Here is a 20,459-nt window from a genome sequence, read left to right on the forward strand (position 1 = left end):
TATTTTCGGGAAGTTTGTTAGCATTCTTATAGCTTTAAGTATTACCGAATATATATATATATATATATATATATATATATATATATATATATATATATATATATATATTATATATATATTCTGTTGTATTGTTGCAATCTTACTTCCTTGCGCTTTTTTTCCTCTTCTTTCTTGTTTTATTTGGGTCGCATTCCTTGATCAAGTTCTCTTAAGGGTTCTTGTAGAGTATTCGTTCCTTTTTACTAACTTTTTTTTTTAACTTCCGATATTATATATATATATTGGAGCTCCGACTGGATTCGCAATAGATAAAGTGGCTGTTACACTTCCCGTTTTGCCTTCCTGGAATTATAAATTGCTTCTTCAATCAAGTTCCAATCAACACTAGTGTTCTTTTAATCTCTCCATAAAGTTTTATAATAAAAATAGAGAAAATCAAGAAACTTTTATTCTGAGTATCTTGGTGACTTTTGATTTTCCGTTTGTAGCTGGTGAAATGAATGATTGTAATATTTTATGTTTACTCAAGTGTTGAAAGGGTTTCATATAAAGTCCGATTAAATTCAGAAGTTTAAACAAAATTTGGCTTAATGACACTAATATTTATAGTTATCGTGCAGAGAAAATGCTATATATCTATCGATTTAAAGACAATATTTTATTCCCCAGGCATATATTTCAGCCAGTGGCCTTGCTACGATTTTTGTATCCATCTCCAACAGAATTTCGAATCCCTTCCGCACTGTCTTCGGACTTGCGTTTTCTTTGGATTACCGCAAAAATCACGAAAACCTGTTTGCGAAAAATTCAAGTCGTAGTTACGTTCCACTACCTATTTAATTTATATTGCAAGTACAGCACGTCGTTGACACTTCGAATAAGTTTTGAGAGCCTGGTTTCACTTTATGTAAAACACCGAGAACTGAACACTTTATTAGCCACATCTGATATTCATACATTTCACATGATGCCTGGTATTAACATAATTCGAAATTAAAATATTCAAGGCTACTTATAAGGAAGAAAGAATTATAGAACTGTGAAGATGATATACATCTAATTTTGAAATAGATAATCGATTTCAAAAAGAAATCGATTATCTACAAAAAATCATTAATGCGTGTCGAATTTTGCTTCTGTTTTTGCAGATAAAACTGGATGTGATCTGCAGATTTTTATTCTTTTGGAGCCGAATAACCTTTAAGTTTCTCGTACATGACATCCACAAGAGGATTCTTCTTTCCACAAGCACCATTGAAATCGTCCAAATCAATGGCCCACATCATGCCACCGCCATAACCTTTGTCTCGAACGAATTCCATCTGAAAAGCAAACGAATAATATATATATATATATATATATATATATATATATATATTCTGAATTGTTATATTTGAATTGAAGCCTCATGATTATATTTTGACATTGATATATGTTTTGGCACTGAAATTCTCCCGATCAATCGCGAAAATTATTACTCATTCCATAAAATAATACATATTATATTACATACAGTAATAAATTATTACTCATTGCATAAAAATGAGAAAAATAAGAATCACATTTCATACGTTTTTATGCAGTCTAGCTGATATTGATGACGTGTATTGGTTGGAAAGACATGGATTCGCTTCCCTTCGCAGTACAAGAGGAATATTTATAACAGCATTTTAGTTTTAGGCGACTTAGCTGCTCTCATAAAGGTAGATGCAGGATTTTTTTTTTTTCTTTCTGTCATCTGGAATCTCTGATTTATCATTCCGCTTAACTGCATACCTGCCAGAGAACGCACCCAGTTTACAAGCATAATACGCTCTGCTCATGGCGTTAGTTGCTTGATGTATTTTTTTAGTGGTGTTAGCGTCAACGTTAATAATGACGTTATGAATTTAAACTTAAATCTACCAGAATTTCCGGATTTCGATCTTTTGTCCCATCATATAACAACATGACTAATTCCGATTTAATCTTTAAATCTATGTAGCTCAGATGGTTTCGATGATTTTTTTTTTTTTCGGTTGAAAAGACTTAGATTCGAATCCAGTCCAGAATGAGAGGAACCTTTATAAGGGCTTTTCGACTGAAAGTTACTTAGCCGGTCTCATACGCGGGGTTTCACCCCCCCCCCCCTTTCTGAAACTCGAGTTTAACATTCCCATGATACAGGCAAACTAGCTAGAAAACACGCATAATACACTGGTCTCATAGATGGAGTTATTTTTTTGGGAGCAATTCCAAACAAATAACAACTTTATTCATTCTTACACTACTCTAGTTTTCACTTCAAACACAATCTTTAATCTCATATCACGATATCACATACATTTTGAAAGCTAGAACGAAACGTCTGATTTCAGTACACACGGATGCGTTTGTGTTTCTTGGAAATTATTATTATTATTATTATTTGTGACACCTCCAAGGAGTCCGAAGACTCATCGCGGGAGGACACCTACTATACAACTGTTTCCACCATTACACCGAAATTAAATCGAAAGCACCGAACCTCTACCAATCATCTCCATCAACGCCATTTACCGCCCAACACCACCACCACAACTAGTACTTTTTGTCTGTAAATTGCGTGTTCTCTGAAGTGCCAATTTGTCTGTATGTGGGATGAAAAACCCGAGTTTCCGGGAGAAAAACACCCCGCTACCTCCGTATGAGATCGGCTAATTCACCTTCGATTGAAAAATTTATCTGTTTATAAAATTTATCGCCTACCTTAATAGTTTCTTATCCCTTTTCATCTTCCAGTGAAATTACTACCATTTTCAGTGCTTACTCGGAAAATTGATTTGTAGGAAATGTCCAATCAACACCGTCGCCAGATCAATAGCGCACTCAGGATTTAATCTTGGAGGGGGCCGAGCACTCAAAATTTTATCTTGTTGGCGAGTTGAGTAGACGATTTGAGAATGCACACTACATTGCATACGAATTACGACTGAGTAACTGCAGTGATTGCCAATACATGATACGCTGGCCCGGCTCGGGCAAACGAAGTAGCGCTGGGTCCGCAAGTGCACTACTTCGTTCGCCTTGCGTTCACAGCAGCCGGGATTCCCGAGAGCTATAGGATATTTCTTTCTTATGTGACTGCTAAGACACGACATAAATAAATAAATAAATAAAAGAATTTTAATTAGGAAAAGATTTTTGGAAATTCTAGTGTTTTTTTCCTTTTTCTTTTTTTTTTGGGGGGGGGGGGGAATGTCCCTTCCCCCCTGAGTGCGCCACTGCGCCAGATTAGATCGCGCCCTGAGGCAAACAGTTAAATATCGCCCCTGATGGATTATAAGACAAAAATATAAGAAAATCTCCAATTGCTATTTTGTTTTTATTACAACAGAAACATTAATGCAAAACGATTACATAATAATATTAATTAAATGTTTCCTCTATCGCACAATAAAACTGTTTATAAGCTCTTCTAAATTTAAATTATAAGCTATGTCCGCCTCTATCGATATAGTTGCTAGACCAACCAATCTTTCTTGGGTCATTGCTGTTCGCAAATAGTTTTTAATCAGTTTAAGCTTGGAAAACTTCTTTCCACACTTGCTACACTAACAGGAATTGTTAACAATATCCTTAGGGCGGTGGTTACGTTGGGATAAATTTCTACAAGATTTTGATTATATATACAATGTATATGATAAAATTTGGCGAGGACCACTTTTCTCTTGTATTATTTTTGAGAGAATTTTTAATTCTTCAAATAAATCTATTGCATCTACGTCAGATGTTTTGCCACTGCTCAAAACTATTTCCAAGTCTTTACAATGTTCCAGGCGCCCTTATTAAGCGGCGCCTGCCTCTATACTACATCCTGTCGACGGTACTGTGTGTGTCCAATCACTTCCCCTCCCTTTCATGAATTAATAATGTAAAATTTCTTTGAAAGACACATCCGGCTGCGAAGATTCTAGGAGTTATATATATATATATATATATATATATATATATATATATATATGAATCTCCTAGGGTATTTAAACTGTAAGTGAAGGAAGAGGCCCTAGCTTTTCTATTATCTATATCTTTTTAACATCTATTCAAAAGGCACATTAGGTTGATAGAAAAAAGGTGGCATGCTAATGCCAATTTTCTAATTTCATAAAGTACCCCGTATCATTTTAATTTTAATTTAATTCACCTCATAATTAAAATTATGAGGGGAGAAAAAATCCGCGACAAACTAAATCTAAACTGCTCGGAATGAAAATTTTGCATCTTTTATACTAATCTCGCTCTCGGTGTTTTATAAGGAAATTGGGTGATGACTGTGATCTGCGTAGAGATCTATAAACTAGCTAATGCGCAAATGAGAAAACCTATGAATTTGTATGAATTTCTGTTAACTCGAAATACAGCAGATAGTTGAGGTTGAGGTTGAAATACGATCATAGTTCTTCGAAAAGCTGTTGTCAGTTGCGAAAAACGTCCAGTCCAATGAAATTGCCTTACATTTTTAAAATTTGTTATCGCATTTAATATATAATGTACGTATTTAAAAATCATAATATTAATATTAATAGCAATATATTAGAAATAATATCGTTCAACAAGTAATTTTAATAGTACAAAACAACCTCACCTTCATTGATAAACTCTCCTCATCTTCGTAACCAACCCACTGGTCTTCATGATAGGCATAAGGACACCTGCCGATATCATCAAATTTTTTTATCCATGTTTGATTTACCACGTTAGGACAGATCTGTTCAAAGAAACACAGCAATGTTTTAGAAAACAAACTTCTCCCAAATTTTAATAATATTGACAAGTAAAAATTAATGTTGTGCGAATTCTTATAGATGTGATGTATAAATGTTTCATAAATTAATAGATTAACCATTATACTTTAGGAATTCATTACCAGAACACCTTAAACTAACGCATCCGTAGAAAGAAAATATGTTTATTTTAAACAATCTTGCATATAATGTTGGTCATCAGAAGACATGATTGAAATATGAGAATATTTACACAGAGTACTTGGTTTTCTTTTTTAAGTTCTTTCATCCAGCTAATTGGATCAATAAGTATGGTTATTCGTGATAGACATGTTCAAATATTATTTTAAACGTGTTTAATTATGCAAAAATTAGACTCTAGACTTCAGTCTAGTCGTAGTCTAGAACAGCATGTTCATATTGTTGGACGACATATTTATGACCACGGCGAGAAATCGTAGTCTACAGTGAACTTGCGTTTGGAAAAGCACGTGATGCAGCTGCACACACAGTTTCATTAAATTTTAGAACCGTGTTATATGCATTTGTGCCTTAGAATATTATTCTCGATACAATGTATGAGTTTCTATTTTATTTAATTTTTTATTTATTTTTCGCTTACCTCATAGTAGGCCATGGAAATGTTTGCTTTTGTGTACGGACCAGGTATTGCTGCTTCCACATCCAGACTTAAAGGCGATCGTAGGTGATTATCCGTTTCGCTTTGAAGGGTGAATGTACGACCATAAAATGGTACTCCAACTATCAGTTTGTGTTTGGGAGCCCCTTCTTTTTCCCATAATTCCAGTCCATCGTGCTGTCGGAAAAAAATATTTTCTTGTTAACAGAGCAAAACAGACTGTCGGTAGGCAATTGGATATAGTTAAAATTTCATATTGGAAATTAATGTATCGGTATTAACTTCACTGAAATCCTCTGGTTGGTCAATCTACCATTAAATAGCAAAAGTCATTACGAGATGTTTAAAATTTGAGTTTGATTAGTTATAGCTTGTTTTATTAGTTTGATTATTTTTTTATAGTTTGATTTATATCCGCTGGTTAGAAGGACAGCTAGTAATATTCGCGTAGTCAATGTAGGCTACTATTACGAATACAGCAATCCCTCGATTAGTGCGCCTAATGCATTCTTTAAAACAGGCGCATTAATCGAAAACGCACTAATCGAGTATAATAACCTATGGGAAAATGTATAATTCGTTCCTTAGATTTCTTTTTTGACCTTTAATTTTTTTATAAAAGAATTAGGGTATGTCTCAGGGCCTAGTTAAAGGAAACCCATGAAGCTGAAAGGCAATAAAACATATTCAGAATATAAATTTATTATTCTGGCGGACATTCTGTTTCTTTTTTTCATACAACTGCCTCTTCTGCAAATTTTCCTGCTTCTCTCTTCACAAGGGCCAGTCTCTAAGCATTGCTACTTAAAAGTTTCGGTTGCACGAAAAATATTTAAATTTGTTTCTGTGAAATCTCTTTGGGCTTGTCAATGATTAAATTTTCTTCATATTCTTCAGGATCTTCCCGCTGTGCATGTAAATTTAGCAGGTTGGAATCACTCAACTTCTCAGAATGAGATTTAATTAACTTAGATTCATTTGAAAAGCCTCTAAAATCATTTGCATAATGTGTGGAAGAATGTGCTTCCAAATGGATCCCATATTGCTAGCAGTAATTTCATTCGACTTTGCGACTTTATAAGTAGGCTGGGATTTCTCTGATTGGGCTAGAAAAGTCTTGGAAGGCATTCGCTTCCAAAAAAAAAAAAAAAAAAAAAAGACCGGTTTAATCGACATTAAATATTTGTTGATCAAATAGTCCCCTTCTTACACAATTTTCTTCAAATTTCTGGATAATTTGCAGCCACCTCCTTATCGGCACTTGTAGCTTCGCCTGTGATTAGAACATTATGTAGGCTAATATATGAAGAGCCAAAGGCTTCAATTCGGCGACATGAACTTATTTAAGTTAAGGGATATTACATCCCATATTGTTTCTTAGCCGAATGAGAAAGAGTTTCATGCCGAATATATAAAGTTCGGCGATTCCAAGCTTAAGCAAAATACCTGGATAGTGCAGCAACTGACCCTTTAAGTAGTGGCAACTCATAGCAAGGGTGGAGCAAGATCCGATCACTATTCTTGATATTTACTCATAATGTGAACTTAGCTCCTAGGAGCTGTATTACTGTTCAACATTATGAGAGAAGGTCACTACCCAAACCGGTTTCAACCTTTTTTGAGGTCTCATCAGTGAGTAGCTAGACCTAGTTAATACAAAGTTTGTAGCGAACAGAACTTACATCCTAGGTCCCTAGGTCTAGCTACTCACTGATGAGGCCTCAAAAAAGGTTGAAACCGGTCTGGGTAGAAGGTCCGACATTTCTGATATTGATATCAGCAATGACAGGAACATATTGACGAATATAAAGCAAAGTGTGCACAATTTCGTCAATACGTTCCTGTCATTGCTGATATCAATATCAGAAATGTCGGACCTTCTCTCATAATGTTGAACAGTAATACAGCTCCTAGGAGCTAAGTTCACATTATGAGTAAATATCAAGAATAGTGATCGGAGCTTGCTCCACCCTTGCTATGAGTTGGCCTCACCTTGCACTACTTAAAGGGTCAATTGCTGCACTATCCAGGTATTTTGCTTACGCTTGGAATCGCCGAACTTTATATAGTTTCTATATTCGGCATGAAACTCTTTGAGTTTCTCATTCGGCTAAGAAACAATATGGGATGTAATATCCCTTAACTTAAAATTATGTAGGCTATTTCTCAAAACCACCCAGCACTAACGTGGAATTCTTCTTTTCCATCATTGGTAGCCCTTTCTTTCAAGGTTGCAAAGAGACCTAATGCTTTTGATTTAATAAGGTCAGTTCTTAGCAGGATCCGTTTTTGGTTACAATCTTCGATCTACAAAGAAGTCTCTAATTCAATCATTATAATACTTTGTATTCAGCAGCATTGGTTAAAATTGCTCTTATAGTTGATTCACCCATTTTTGTGTTCTTGTCTTATCTTTGCTGTGGACTCGCCTTGTTCATTTTTCTTTATTATTTCAAATTTTTCTTCCGATGAGATTACTTTTCGAATCATTTTCACACTTTCACTTTTTTGCTCACTAATTCTTTTACTCACGATGAAAGGTTGGGAAAATACTTTAAAATAAAAAATAATAAAAAATATAAAGAAAATAATTGCAAAGGAGGTACTAGATATGATCAGGAAAATGTTATGTAATTACCAGACGACATAAATTTTGGCTGTAAAAGTTTGGAACATCGTATACATAGCGTACATGGAAGTAGTGTAGCGTGCCATTAAAAATAACTTTGTAAAATGTTTTAAATCAGTAACTAAAGTATTTCATTCTGGTGAGTGATTTTTTAAGATAGTTAGCCATAAAAATGTATATAAATCGAAAATTTTTAAAATCTGTAACATTTATTTTTTAAGATGTATATAGGCACACTAATCGAATTTTAGAGGCGCACTAATCAAATTTGGTTATCGAAAAAAAATGACGCACTAATCGAGGGATTACTGTAATAGGTTAACCATCGCCTAGCGCCTTTTCCTTACTGCCAATCTTTTTTTTTTAAGTAATTTTTCTCTGTATTATGCGTACACCTTTATGCACACACTTTCTATATAAACATGTTTATAACATTTATAATTTATACACATACTTTCTATATAAACATGTTTATTATAACATTCTTATGTTTGCTGTTGTATTACATATACAAGTAAAGCTGAATATTCATTGCGCACATAGGCAAATCGACCAAAAAAAACAGTCATATACTTAACAGACAAAAAAAAAAAAAACTATTATTGGGGGATAGATGGCGTAGTGTGTTGATGGAGGAATAAAATTTCTTAATTTCTTAATAAAATTCTTACATAGCGACACTGTTCATTAGTACAACAGTTGAACCTAAAGCTTTTTTTTTTTTTTTTTTTTACATTTAAGCACTGTAAATATGATTTCTTTCACCTAATTTTGCCATTCAGACTGTGCAACTGAAACCAAAATTGAAATGACTTTAAAGATCCAGATATCAAATTTCCAGCCAGTGCGGAATTATTACTATCAGTTCGAATAATTTTGCCAAATTTTACTGATAAAAAATGATATTGAAACCAGAATTCAACCCCTTGGACATATTCTAGTCTGAATCTTAAATATCAGTAAAGTATTTAAAAAAAATCCATCAAAACGGAGTTATAGCGATATGTAATTTCAAAAATGTTTTGCCAAAAATTTGTGGATATTGTTCGACAATTTTTTCTACAGATTTCAAATTTCGAATTTCAATAAAAACGGCCCAACCAGAGTTCGGTGATATCTTGCATTCTGATGGACAGGCAAGAACTTAATAAATGCATATGCATTTACGAATTTAAAAAAAAAAAAAAAAAAAAAAAAACGTATAGTTAATAATGTATAGTTTTTTTTTTTTTTTTTTTCGATCCTGCTTAAGTTGCCTAATTCGTGCCTTTCTGATGAAAGGCACAAAATATGTTTTATTTTAAATATAATATAATATGAAATTTTACAATTGATATAAATTTACAATTTAATGTAGTGCTTTTCATTTGATTTCATAATTATAAACAGTTTTGAATTCACATTCACTTTAAACTGGTATAATATATTATAACCCTAATGATCTAACAATAAATTTTGTTAAGTGCATGCCTTAATCATTATTTCTCTTAATCATTTCTCTCAAAAAGCGAGAGAAAGAAACTGTTGCTCATAAATTTACATTTGCCATTCTTCAGATTGTTAACATTTACTATAAAAATATTTTTTTCACTTTTTAAAAACGTATAGGAGTCTGATTTGCATAATTATCAATAATCATTTTTATTTCGAAAGGTGATTAACCAGGCTATATTAAAATTCATTGACTGGCAAACTAAAACGTAAAATAGAAGGAAATACAAGCAGAACACTTCGCAATAACAGGAGAAAAAAAGCTGCTAATTAGCTTCGTATGCATAGGGAGGGACAAGATGACCAGCGGTACGAAATTTTTCAGAGAAAAGGAAGAGCTTAAATAATTTGCTAATTATGATCTGACTGACGAATTGAAAGTAATATGAAAAGTACACGATTTTGGCATGTAAATATACATTATATATTATATATTTTATTTCTATGAATTTCAATTTCTATGAATAAATTTCTGTGAGCGATAGCTAACATGAAAATTTTGAAATTATTTACGAGAAAAGGTGGGAAAGGTAGCAAATGTTACTATTAGACAATTAGCCTTACCACGTTGATTTTCTCGAAGAATCCTTTGTCAAAGGGACGTCGATAGAGAGGACTGTGAACATCAACGTAATTAGCCCAACTGTCTCGAAGATCATATGTCATAACATGAATGAAATCCAGCAGTCTGCAAGAAATATTTTGATTATTTTGTGACTGTTTAATTTAGAATGTAATAAAAAAAAAAAAAAAAAAAAATCTAATTTTCTAGTATGGGTGTGCTGAAATTTATACGTAAATGTCAGAGCATATTTAAATTTTGTTATCGCAAAATTACTGGATTTGTTGTAGGTAAAATTTAATGTAATTTTTTACCAAAAAAAACTTACTGTCCAAGTTGGTATATATCATATCCTCTTAAAAGTAAGGTTGGTTCGATAGGCACAGCAGCTGTTAATGTAAGGTTGTGGGGACTGAAAGCTATTCGCAGTTCCTGTAATCAAAATGTAAAGTCAATATAAACAAATGAATTTTTATTTAACATATTCATCAAACAGTATTTATGTCTCATGAAAAGTTCTATGCATATTTTTGTAATAATCGACTGATATTAGTATTAAATGTAATGCAAGGAAACAAAGCTTAATACAGCATTGACGTCAAATCACAAACAAAACTCCCAAGAGCAAAATGTTCCCGATGGTCTCATGCAACCATTAACGGTGAAAGTATTTTATCGAAGTGAAATTGCAGTTGACAATAAAAGTAATGTGCCTAAGTATACAAATCACAAAGAATATAGATCATGTGAAGTAAATACTTTACATTCTTGTCTTGGGATCCCATGAATTTCTTCTTAATCGCAGAAAATAAATTCTTAAGAATTTATTTTCTGCGATTTTTTTCGAGATTTTATTTCAATATTTATAATATTTGCTTAAATCTGACCTACAACGCATCGTCATTTCGTGAAAAACTATCCCCCCCCCCTTACTACGACATCCTTAAGAAAATGTAAAAATATTCATTTAATTCGATTCATTATTATATTTTTTAACGTTTTAAAATCTAATCTGTTTTATTTGTTCTATCTTTGAGGTTTAAAACCACATAATAGGTCTTCTTTATATGAATACTCACTCAGTCCAATTATCCGCTGCCCGTGAATACAGATAGGAACATTGAATACAATACTCGAAATGAAGAATGAGATCTAGCCATTGTTTGGTACAGAGGAACATTCACATGTTTGTGTCAACCTGTAGAATTCTGTAAATAAGTGAAAGAATTCTGCTTGCAGATCAGGCTTTCTTACTATACTGCTTAGAACTCATTTATTTAGACTACACTATTATTTCAGTTTTCTTTAATCTTCTGCTGTTTTGAGTTGATCGGTTCCTAGACAATATTCTACTAAGAAATTTTTGTTACCAGATGATGAACTTCGCATTTCAAGCTGTCATTCTTTGTAACTAACACTCATTTTTTCAAATACATCAAATGCAGTATTTATAGCAGCAGCGATTTCATGTACACATTTTCACTGAAAATGTGTACATTAAATTTTTAATTTCATTACTAACATGATTCACATAACATAAATTGAAAGCCAAACGGCTATTTTTCTGGCGTCCTTAATAATAATTAAGGGGATACAAATCCCTTGTTGTTATCTTCCAGGTCTACCTACTCACTGATGAGACCTCAAAAAAGGTTGAAATCGGTCTGGGTAGGGACCTCTCCTCATAATGTAATTACAGTATTACATCCCCTAGGGGCTGTGTTTTTACATTATGAGAAAATATCAAGGATAGTGAGGGAGCTTGCTCCACCTTTGCTTCGAGTTGCCTTGGTGTTGTACTACCAAGTGGTCATTTGGATTCGCCAATAGTTTTTCGGTATATATGAAACTTATAGATTCGTAGTTCTCGATCTTAGAGTTTTGCTTACTGGCAGTTGAACAACAAGGGATTTGTATCCCCTTAATTATAATTATGATTCACATATTATTAAAAACTATAATGAATCAACACTAATCCCCGAGGAATCCCATTAGTCACAGGAGTCAACTTACAGGTATGACCGTTCATTCCTCTATGTTCTTTCTCTCTATCCAATTTCATTGTCTTAACCCATAATTGTCTTATTTCACCCATTTGTAAATAACTCGATTTTGCGGTATCGAACGCTGTATTAAATTCAGATGTATAATGTCGAAAATTATTTCCAGCATCCAATTCCTTTAAGTTAAACAACAGGACTACCCCTTCTTAACAAAGCAATGGCCGTATTCTTTATAATTTTATTTATAACTAAAAGCCTTTGTAGGCATTCTTAACAACAGGCTGCACTTTTATTTTACTGTCATGGATGCTGGACTAAGAAAGTGTAGTTTTCCTGTCACTTTTCGACCCGCACTTATGGAGCAGGGTAACATTTGTCTTTTTCCAGTCGGAGACGCTCTTCAAACCAACCGGCTGTGGTTTCACCTGCTACCCTGGCATCAGTATTTCCAAATGTCTCTAGGTGGTAGCTAAATTTCATCGTCCGGTTTAGGCCCACCATCCTGCTTATTGGAGGTCTGAAGTGTAGCATAGGCACTATTTTCCTTCTCCTCTTTCGGACAGTTGGCCTGCTTATTTTCTTTTTCCTAATGTTTATTTTGCCAATTTTTTCATTTTCGAATCTATATAAATGGGTTTGACTCACTGCCTATCATTTTGAGTTTTTAAAAACATAAAGTTCCGTTCTAATATTTTATTTTTTATCATAGTTCTGGAAACCATACGATCACTCAAATAACTTCGTAGAACTATTAAGGAAAACAAAAGATTTTAATTTTGAATTGATTAGTAAATATTCAAAATCACATATTTATTTAGCTAAATTTAATTCCGATATCTGATGTTTGTCCAAAACTAATCGGCGACAGAAAAATCAAAAACAAACAAAACACGTAGTTACCTTTATAAGTTCGACAAAGTTCTCTTTGTCGGTATAACGACCATCTCTACTACGGTCTCCAGGATATTCCCAATCGACGTCAAGGCCATCAAATCCATACTGCTGAATCCACGAAAGAGCACTTTGTACAAAAATTTCTCTACGTTTCGGATCACTGACCATATCTGAATATTTCTTCCCACCTTCGCCCCAACCACCTATAGCTAGATGTACTTTCAGATGAGGATATTTTTCTTTCAGTTGAACAAATCGCTTGTACCCTTCTACGAGAAATAAAAAAAATAAAAAGTGAAGGCAATATTTTAATGGAGAATAAGTAAGCTGAAAAATATGCAAATATTGCAATATTCACTGATCTAATAGTGAAACCAGTCTGATTTTCACTGTTAGTTAACTCAGCGTGAATAAAATTTATTGATGACTAGACACTTCCTGTAGTAACTAGTAATATACTGTGTAGAATGACTAGCATCTCCATCCATTTCGATCTCCACCCATCCCGTCATGCCAAATTTCTTGAAATATCATACAACAAAACTCAACGTCACCGAAAACGATCGTCGAGCTCATCGAGGATTATCTTTTGGCTTAGTACAGTGAAGATTAAGTACTACCTCTTGGCTTAGTATAGTGACATTTAAGTGAAAGGTATAGGGTAGTATTGTGAAACTTACTATTGTGAAAACTAAGTATTATTCCATGGCTTAGTATAGTGGTGATCATTTTCAAATGTAATTGATATTACGTATCAACGCTGGTTTCTTCAGCGCCCAATAAACGTTTAATAGAAATCCATGTTCCTGTAAAGGACCTCAGTGTTTTTCCAAATGATAGAATTGAATTCTGTCACGAATGTAATTTAAAGTAAAATTGATTTCATGACCTGCATAAATAATTCAACTATCAGGAAGTTACGATTGCAATATTAGTGACTGTCTTCATTATGTCAATGTAGCCCACTATTGTCTCATAACCTTCTCACATGCATTACGATAGGTTTATTGTTTTCTAATAACCATAATATATGCTAATAGTTCCTTAAAACATACATTTTAGCAACTTTAATAAAGATAAATAGTGATTATTCTTTTGAAAGTCTACCTTTCTCTAAGTCGTATTCTGGATCACTACTAGAAAATTCCCAAGTATTGTTGTCCAGTGTAACGAAAGCGTATATTACATCAGAACATTTATCTCCTGGAATATCATCGATATCATAAGACCAAGGTTCAGGTCTGTAATGAGCCCAAGAACTATAATAGCACACAATCTTTGGCCTTCCATCTTCTTCTTCGAGCACGGTTCCATAATGCGGCACGCCTGAAAAAATATGTTCAAGTTTACAGATAATATAATTTTACAACTATAAAAAAAAATGATAATTCAAATTTCACTTAGTAAAAAGAGGTAAAAGCAATAGCAGGATGAGGTAAGATCGTAGTATTATAATAGTTGGTCATTCTAATCAACAGGTAAAAAAGTAACAAAAAAATTAAAGGAGTTTGGAATTGAACCTAGACAAAAAAAAAAAAAGAAAAAAAAAGATATTTGCAATAGTATTCTTGTATAGTTCCGTGATTATTCTTCGTCCTAGAACTGAATAATGCTGAGATGTTTTTTGTTTAGGTACATAGTTTCTCATTTACTTAATTTTGGATCATCTCGAAACTTTTTGTTTAATTTTGCCAAAATTAGACAAAATGTTTAAAAATGTTTAGAAGTTGAGCAGAAGAGACGATTGTTTAGAAGAAAAAGAAAAAGTGTTTTTACAGGTTGAGAAGATTACTGTTGTGATGTGTTTATGCCCTTATAGGCTAGATATGAAAGCTAGCCCACCAAGAGAAAAGTGATTGTGGTTGGCGAGCATATTATAAGAAGTGAGGGGAAAAAAGCATGATCTTTCTTCTGGAAATAATACCAGATTATGTTTACGTAGCTAGCTATAGCAGATCTTGAATCATCATTCATTTGAGCAATACGAGGATTTCTGACTGAAGAAGTGGATGGAGTGCATTGTCATCGTCAAAATTATGAATAAGATTGGATGTCATTGAGAGATCATCAATGTATATGAGAAAAAGTGAAGGTAAAAGCACCGAGTCCTGGAGTACTCCAGCGTTGGTTAGGGTACCTCAAGGTAAAATCTGACGAGAGGAAAGGATCTACCATGACACAGAATGAGCAACCATAAAGGAAGCTGACAATTTATTCTCAGAAGGCAAGAGGAGACCATAAGCTGTAGCATAGTAAGACGGTCGTGATGCCAGATTCGATAAAAACTCAACAAAATTGCTTGGAAATATCAAGCGGGACCACGTGAGTTTCTACAAACTTTTCCTTAGTTTGGTTCAAAGTTGGGAAGGTTGGCTAGATCTGCTATAGAGTAAGAATGGTGGAATCCAAATTATTAGCACCAATTAATTTTGGTGGAATCCAATTAATGACTTTTTACATTAGTTTCAAGAGTATTGAAGTGAGAGCAGTATTACAATAGTATTTGTAATACTGCTCTGATGATTAACTTTATTTCGTTTTTTTTTTAGGAAAATATCTGAATAAAAGATTGATTCCATAGGTGAAATCAATTTTCTTTAGTTTATGCAACGAGAAACTCGATTTTGGCAAGAATAAACACCCGTTTGCCCGTGCTATAGATCGATTAACTCGAAAACCGATCGAAGAAAGGCTTAGAAAGAGTTTCTCTAGTCGGCGACTAGACTAGAACTGAAGTCTTTCTTCGGACGGCTTTCCTAGTGGAGAGGATGCAAGCATCACTTCCACTGAGCTACACACCTTCCTACAAAAATCATTGGATTTGTTATTTTTATTTCTTTCTTTTTACGGGCTATAGTATAAGCTGAATGAAAAGCTGGAGTTATTAATGTAAGCATTGAATGTATGCTGAAGTTTCATCTTGGACATTTGTTGGAGAGCCAGGGTTTGATATGGCTCGACAACACCCCCAGAGCCATATCAAACTTTCCACCCCAGAGTGGAAAGTGCCTTTATATGCATACAGATAAATGCACTCATAGTAATAAGAATAATTTCAGTTATTTGATTGGAGTAAATGCCATCAGCCATGGAAAAGAATCATGAAGATAGCGGTGTCGAGCTCTAAAAACGAGATTTTGGTCAGTTGCCAAGAGGAGAGATAACTATTAACAGTATATCTGAAGCTGGGAGCTGGTTAAAAAGCTAGAGTGTTAGGACAATGATGAGTATCTGATATTCTAGCAGGCAGGTGAACAATTTCTTGTCTTGTCATGTGTCATCTCTCCTTCCAGGAGGTTGACTACCATGAACTTCCACCATGTACAGTTTTGGGCTTCTCTCTTACCTTCTTCAAAAGACAGAAAGGTCCAGTCCTTGATATTTTCCATCCAATGTGTTCTTTGTCTTCCTCTTCTTTTCCCTTGTATCATTCTTTCTAAAAGTGCTTTTGAAGGGATTCATGCCTTGGTATGTTACCAAAGTGGATGGTTTTCAACAGAGTCTTTTCTTCTCCAATCATCTCTAATATCTCTAAATTAGTTTTTGGGAGTCCATGGGACTCTAAGGATTCTTCTGAGGATCCACATCTCAATGGCATTTAGTTTATTTTCGCAGTGTTTTGATATTGTCCAGGTTTCTGGTCCATATAGTACCATACGTCGCATTTAAACAGCTTAATTCTTGTTTTTGTATGAATTTCCCTTGAGGTCAGAATGTTTTTCATGCTAATGAAGGTTGACCTAGCAATTTCTGTTCTTAATATTTCCTTATCACACTTTACATTCTCTGTAATTTAATTTACGTTAGATCATTACCACAACAAACAGTTCATTTTCTTCCGGCTTACTCTGTGAAGTTAGAGAAGGGAAACTAATACCTTCAGCCAGTGACGGCAAGTGAAAATTTTAAGTGGGGGTACTGCATATACAAAATAAAAAAATAAAAAGAAATATTTTTTTTTACTAATCAGTAACCAATTTATTAATAAATAAATTTACATATTAAAATTTGCTTTATTAAAAATATTTCACCATCACCACGAACAAACACCAATAATAAAAGTTTTCGTATCTCACAGAAATAACGTGCGCATGCATACAGTTTATCTGTAAACGACACTGCCCAAACGAGCAGTGTCGGAATCACTTGCAACGTGCAATGACAAGCGTAAACGAATATGGGCGAGTCTAGCTACAATTGGCGCGATAATTCTGACACTGCGTTAGATCGCAGTGCATTTGTTTCGTGTAACGATAATTGAAAAAATTTACTTCTTTTGATATTTTCAACAGTGACACTCGTCATAATTCAGCCTTGTATCTATAATAAATAAATAATTATATGTTATTTTAACAAAATAAAATAAGATTTACAAAAAATAGTTCACCTTCACCACGAACACGCGCCAATAATAAAAGTTTCGTATCCCACAAAAATAACGCGCGCAAACATACGATTCACTGCCCAAACGAGCAGTGTAGGAATCACTTTTAACGTGCAATGAGAAGCGCAAACTAATATCGGCGAGATTAGCTGCAATTGGCCGAATGTAATAATTCTGACACTGCGTTAGATCTCAGTGCATTTGTGTCGTAATCTAAAGCGTTAATCTAACAATTCCAATTATTAACTATTTAATCAATGTCAAAACATAAGCTGTAACCTTTAACATGTTGTATTGCATTTATGTAATATTGTAAGCATTGTTATTATTTATAAACACAAACAAAATTTAATTTTATCATTTTTTCCTTGGTGGTGGTGGGGGGGGGGGTTTGCTGCAGTGTCGCAGGGATTATGTACGAGCCGCCACTGCCTTCAACCGATGTTGAAAGCTCAGGAAAGGTAATATCACCGTTTGGGTAATTGTTCTAGGTAGGATAACGAAGCCGTCTTCAATTGTTACGCTTTGAAAACCTTTGTTCTTGTTCTCCCATTTTATATGTAGGTATTATGTAAATGAATAAATAAAGACTATAGAAATAAGTTCTAAATTAAGATTAATACAAATAGTACATACGTTCAGGACGGCTGTCCCTTGGTTCTGCTGCAAAGGCTGTTATGGCTAAAAACAGCAAGGAAAGTAACATCATGTTTATTTTCCTCTACCGACGTTTATTTTGAAATAATCGCTGAAAAGAAATTCATGAGCAAATGAAATTATTCTAAGAATAGGATTGAAAAACTACTAATAACTACTACTATCAACTAGAATATGCACTCAATACTAATTGTTAATATATTATAGTAGTGCTTTAAAAATATTTATATATATTTATATATATATATATATATATATATATATATATATATATATATATATATATATGTAGAAAGTATTTTACCTTGGGTATAATAAATGTTAAAAATACCAATAAAAATACATATTTTTAACATTTATTATACCCAAGGTAAAATACTTTCTACATTTATATCTCCTCCTGAGATTTTTATTTAATAAGGTTAAAACACCTTATGGTAACTTGTTCTGGTAAAATACTTATAAGCTCTGTATTACTAAAATCTTGGTATTTCTAGCCTGGCTCCCACTGATAGGGGCTGGCCTTGAGAGGCTCTGCTTGGGGATAGGTTTTGCCTGTCTCTGAGTAGGGCCACCGCTGAGATTATGGTTCTGGCTGGTGGTGGGGTGAGCCTGCCACTGGGTAGAGCCAACGCTGAGAAGTTCTCGGTGATGGGGCGAGCCTGTCACTGAGTGGAACAGCGCTGAGCTGGACGGTCTTTCGGCCACTATGGAGTGGTCTAGGGATCGTCCTAATTTTTAGAGAGGTCTTTACTTAAATACACCTCAATAAAGGTCGAAACCGGTCTGGGTAGTGGCCCCTTTGCCTTTAATACAAAACATCATACATCCCCTTCTTGGAGATGTGTTTTGGCATTGTTGCAATCTAGCTCCTGCCGCGCCGACCGGGTGGGAACCACTCCATCCGTTTATTGGTAAATACGTCATATTGGCCTACTTGATTGGCCTCCTTAACTATTTTCATGACCTTGCTCTATCTAACAGGTCATATTCATGTCACTGTTCCAACGATTCACTCTTAATTGCGTTGTCATTCAGGATGGAGGTAATCCAAGTTAACAGAATTAAATATTACCTGTACAATGATGTCTTATATATTTCTATCGACCCCTAACAATGTTATATCGACCCCTTGGGGTCGATATCGATCGCTTTGGTGACCACTGGTCTAGGCATTCAAAACCGAAATCCCTACAGAATAGGTTGATTACTCCTTATTCCAGGAGTGTGCGTGTTCAGGGAGCCGGTTTGCATGTTCTGAGGAACGAAAAACCTGAGTTTCCGGTTAAAAAAACCCTCTATCACCGTATGAGACCGGCTAACCCACCTTTAGTCGAAAGAGACCAGACTAAAGGAATCGAACCCAGGTCTTTCCGCCCAAAGAGCTTCGTCTATACCGACTGAGCTACGGAGGCTTGATGCAACATATAGTAGCCAAATAGTTCATAGTAGAGAAATATGGAACATTAAACATTTAGTAACATGCTGGTAAACAGAAACACGCAGTAGTTCTGTATATGTTTATGTGAATCTCACCTGGAAGGATTGTAACTGCAATATGCAGGGTGTTCCATAAGTTCCTAGATATTTTAATAATTCGTAAAAATTAGAAAAATTGGTATATTAGAGTGTAGGTTGATCGAAAGTGAATCGCAAGGGGGGGGGGATAGAAAAAATTTTCACCTGTAGAGGAAGCTGTATCACACGCATTATTTGCGGATGCATGCAAATGAGAGTCCTATAAAACGCAGGGTGTACTGCTGATAGCTCGTAATGAATGCGTGCGAATTCCCAGTCACTGGGGCGAACAGAATTGTTTTTGTGAAAAGAAAAATTTGTTGCTGTGATGCTTATTTTGGTGGATCAGATATTGTTAGTGAAGTTGTCTTACATAAGTGGGGAATCGGTAGCGGAAGTTTTACGAAAGTTTCGAACGCAGAAAAGAATGAAGAAAGGTCGAGGTCCTATCACTCCTGCCCAGAACACAGTCTCTAATACGACATTTCTAGAAAACTGGAAATTTGTCAGATCGCCGTCGAACATGCACAATCAACGCACAATCAACAAGCGGTGTAAGCAGTGCATGGGAAGCTGCAAGAATCACAGGCATAGCGAAAATGTCACTGTTCCGCATCCTTCATGCTGCGTGATCATCACACCACCAAAAGAACTCTCATTTGCACGTATTTGCAAATGATGCATGTGGTACAGTGCCTTCTGTCGGTGAAAATTTGAAGTAAATTTTTTATCCCTGCCAAAAAAAGATCCCCCTCCTTGCAATTCACTTTCGTGCAAACCGCACTCTAATATACCAATTTTTTCTAATTTTTATGAATTATTGAAATATCTAGGAACTTATGGGACACCCTGTATTTTACGAAACTGTGGATCCGTTAATGGCTAGATAATCCCAAAATCCCCTCGAGACCAAACATGGAACTCAGTGACTAGTCGGTG

General features: G+C 34.4%; 1 protein-coding gene across 1 annotated transcript in view; it reads right to left on the bottom strand.

Moving 5' to 3' along the window:
- Positions 1–994: 994 nt before the first annotated feature.
- LOC150105635 (endochitinase-like) overlaps positions 995–20,459 on the bottom strand; it is a 34,492-nt gene continuing 15,027 nt past the window's right edge. Inside the window, exons 2-9 of the mRNA XM_090394957.1 lie at positions 17,982–18,093; positions 14,069–14,287; positions 12,968–13,230; positions 10,393–10,496; positions 10,067–10,190; positions 5,365–5,559; positions 4,604–4,726; positions 995–1,322 (exon numbers count right to left, since the gene is read on the bottom strand). Of these exons, the coding sequence (XP_090251083.1) occupies positions 1,176–1,322; positions 4,604–4,726; positions 5,365–5,559; positions 10,067–10,190; positions 10,393–10,496; positions 12,968–13,230; positions 14,069–14,287; positions 17,982–18,054 (1,248 nt within the window). The 5' untranslated portion in view covers positions 18,055–18,093 and the 3' untranslated portion in view covers positions 995–1,175. The remainder of the gene's footprint in view (positions 1,323–4,603; positions 4,727–5,364; positions 5,560–10,066; positions 10,191–10,392; positions 10,497–12,967; positions 13,231–14,068; positions 14,288–17,981; positions 18,094–20,459) is intronic.

The sequence above is a fragment of the Typopeltis vanoorti genome, chromosome 6 (genome assembly GCF_054136105.1).
Source record: "Typopeltis vanoorti isolate ZY-2024b chromosome 6, IOZ_Tvanoo_1.0, whole genome shotgun sequence".
In the NCBI taxonomy this organism is placed as follows: domain Eukaryota; kingdom Metazoa; phylum Arthropoda; class Arachnida; order Uropygi; family Thelyphonidae; genus Typopeltis; species Typopeltis vanoorti.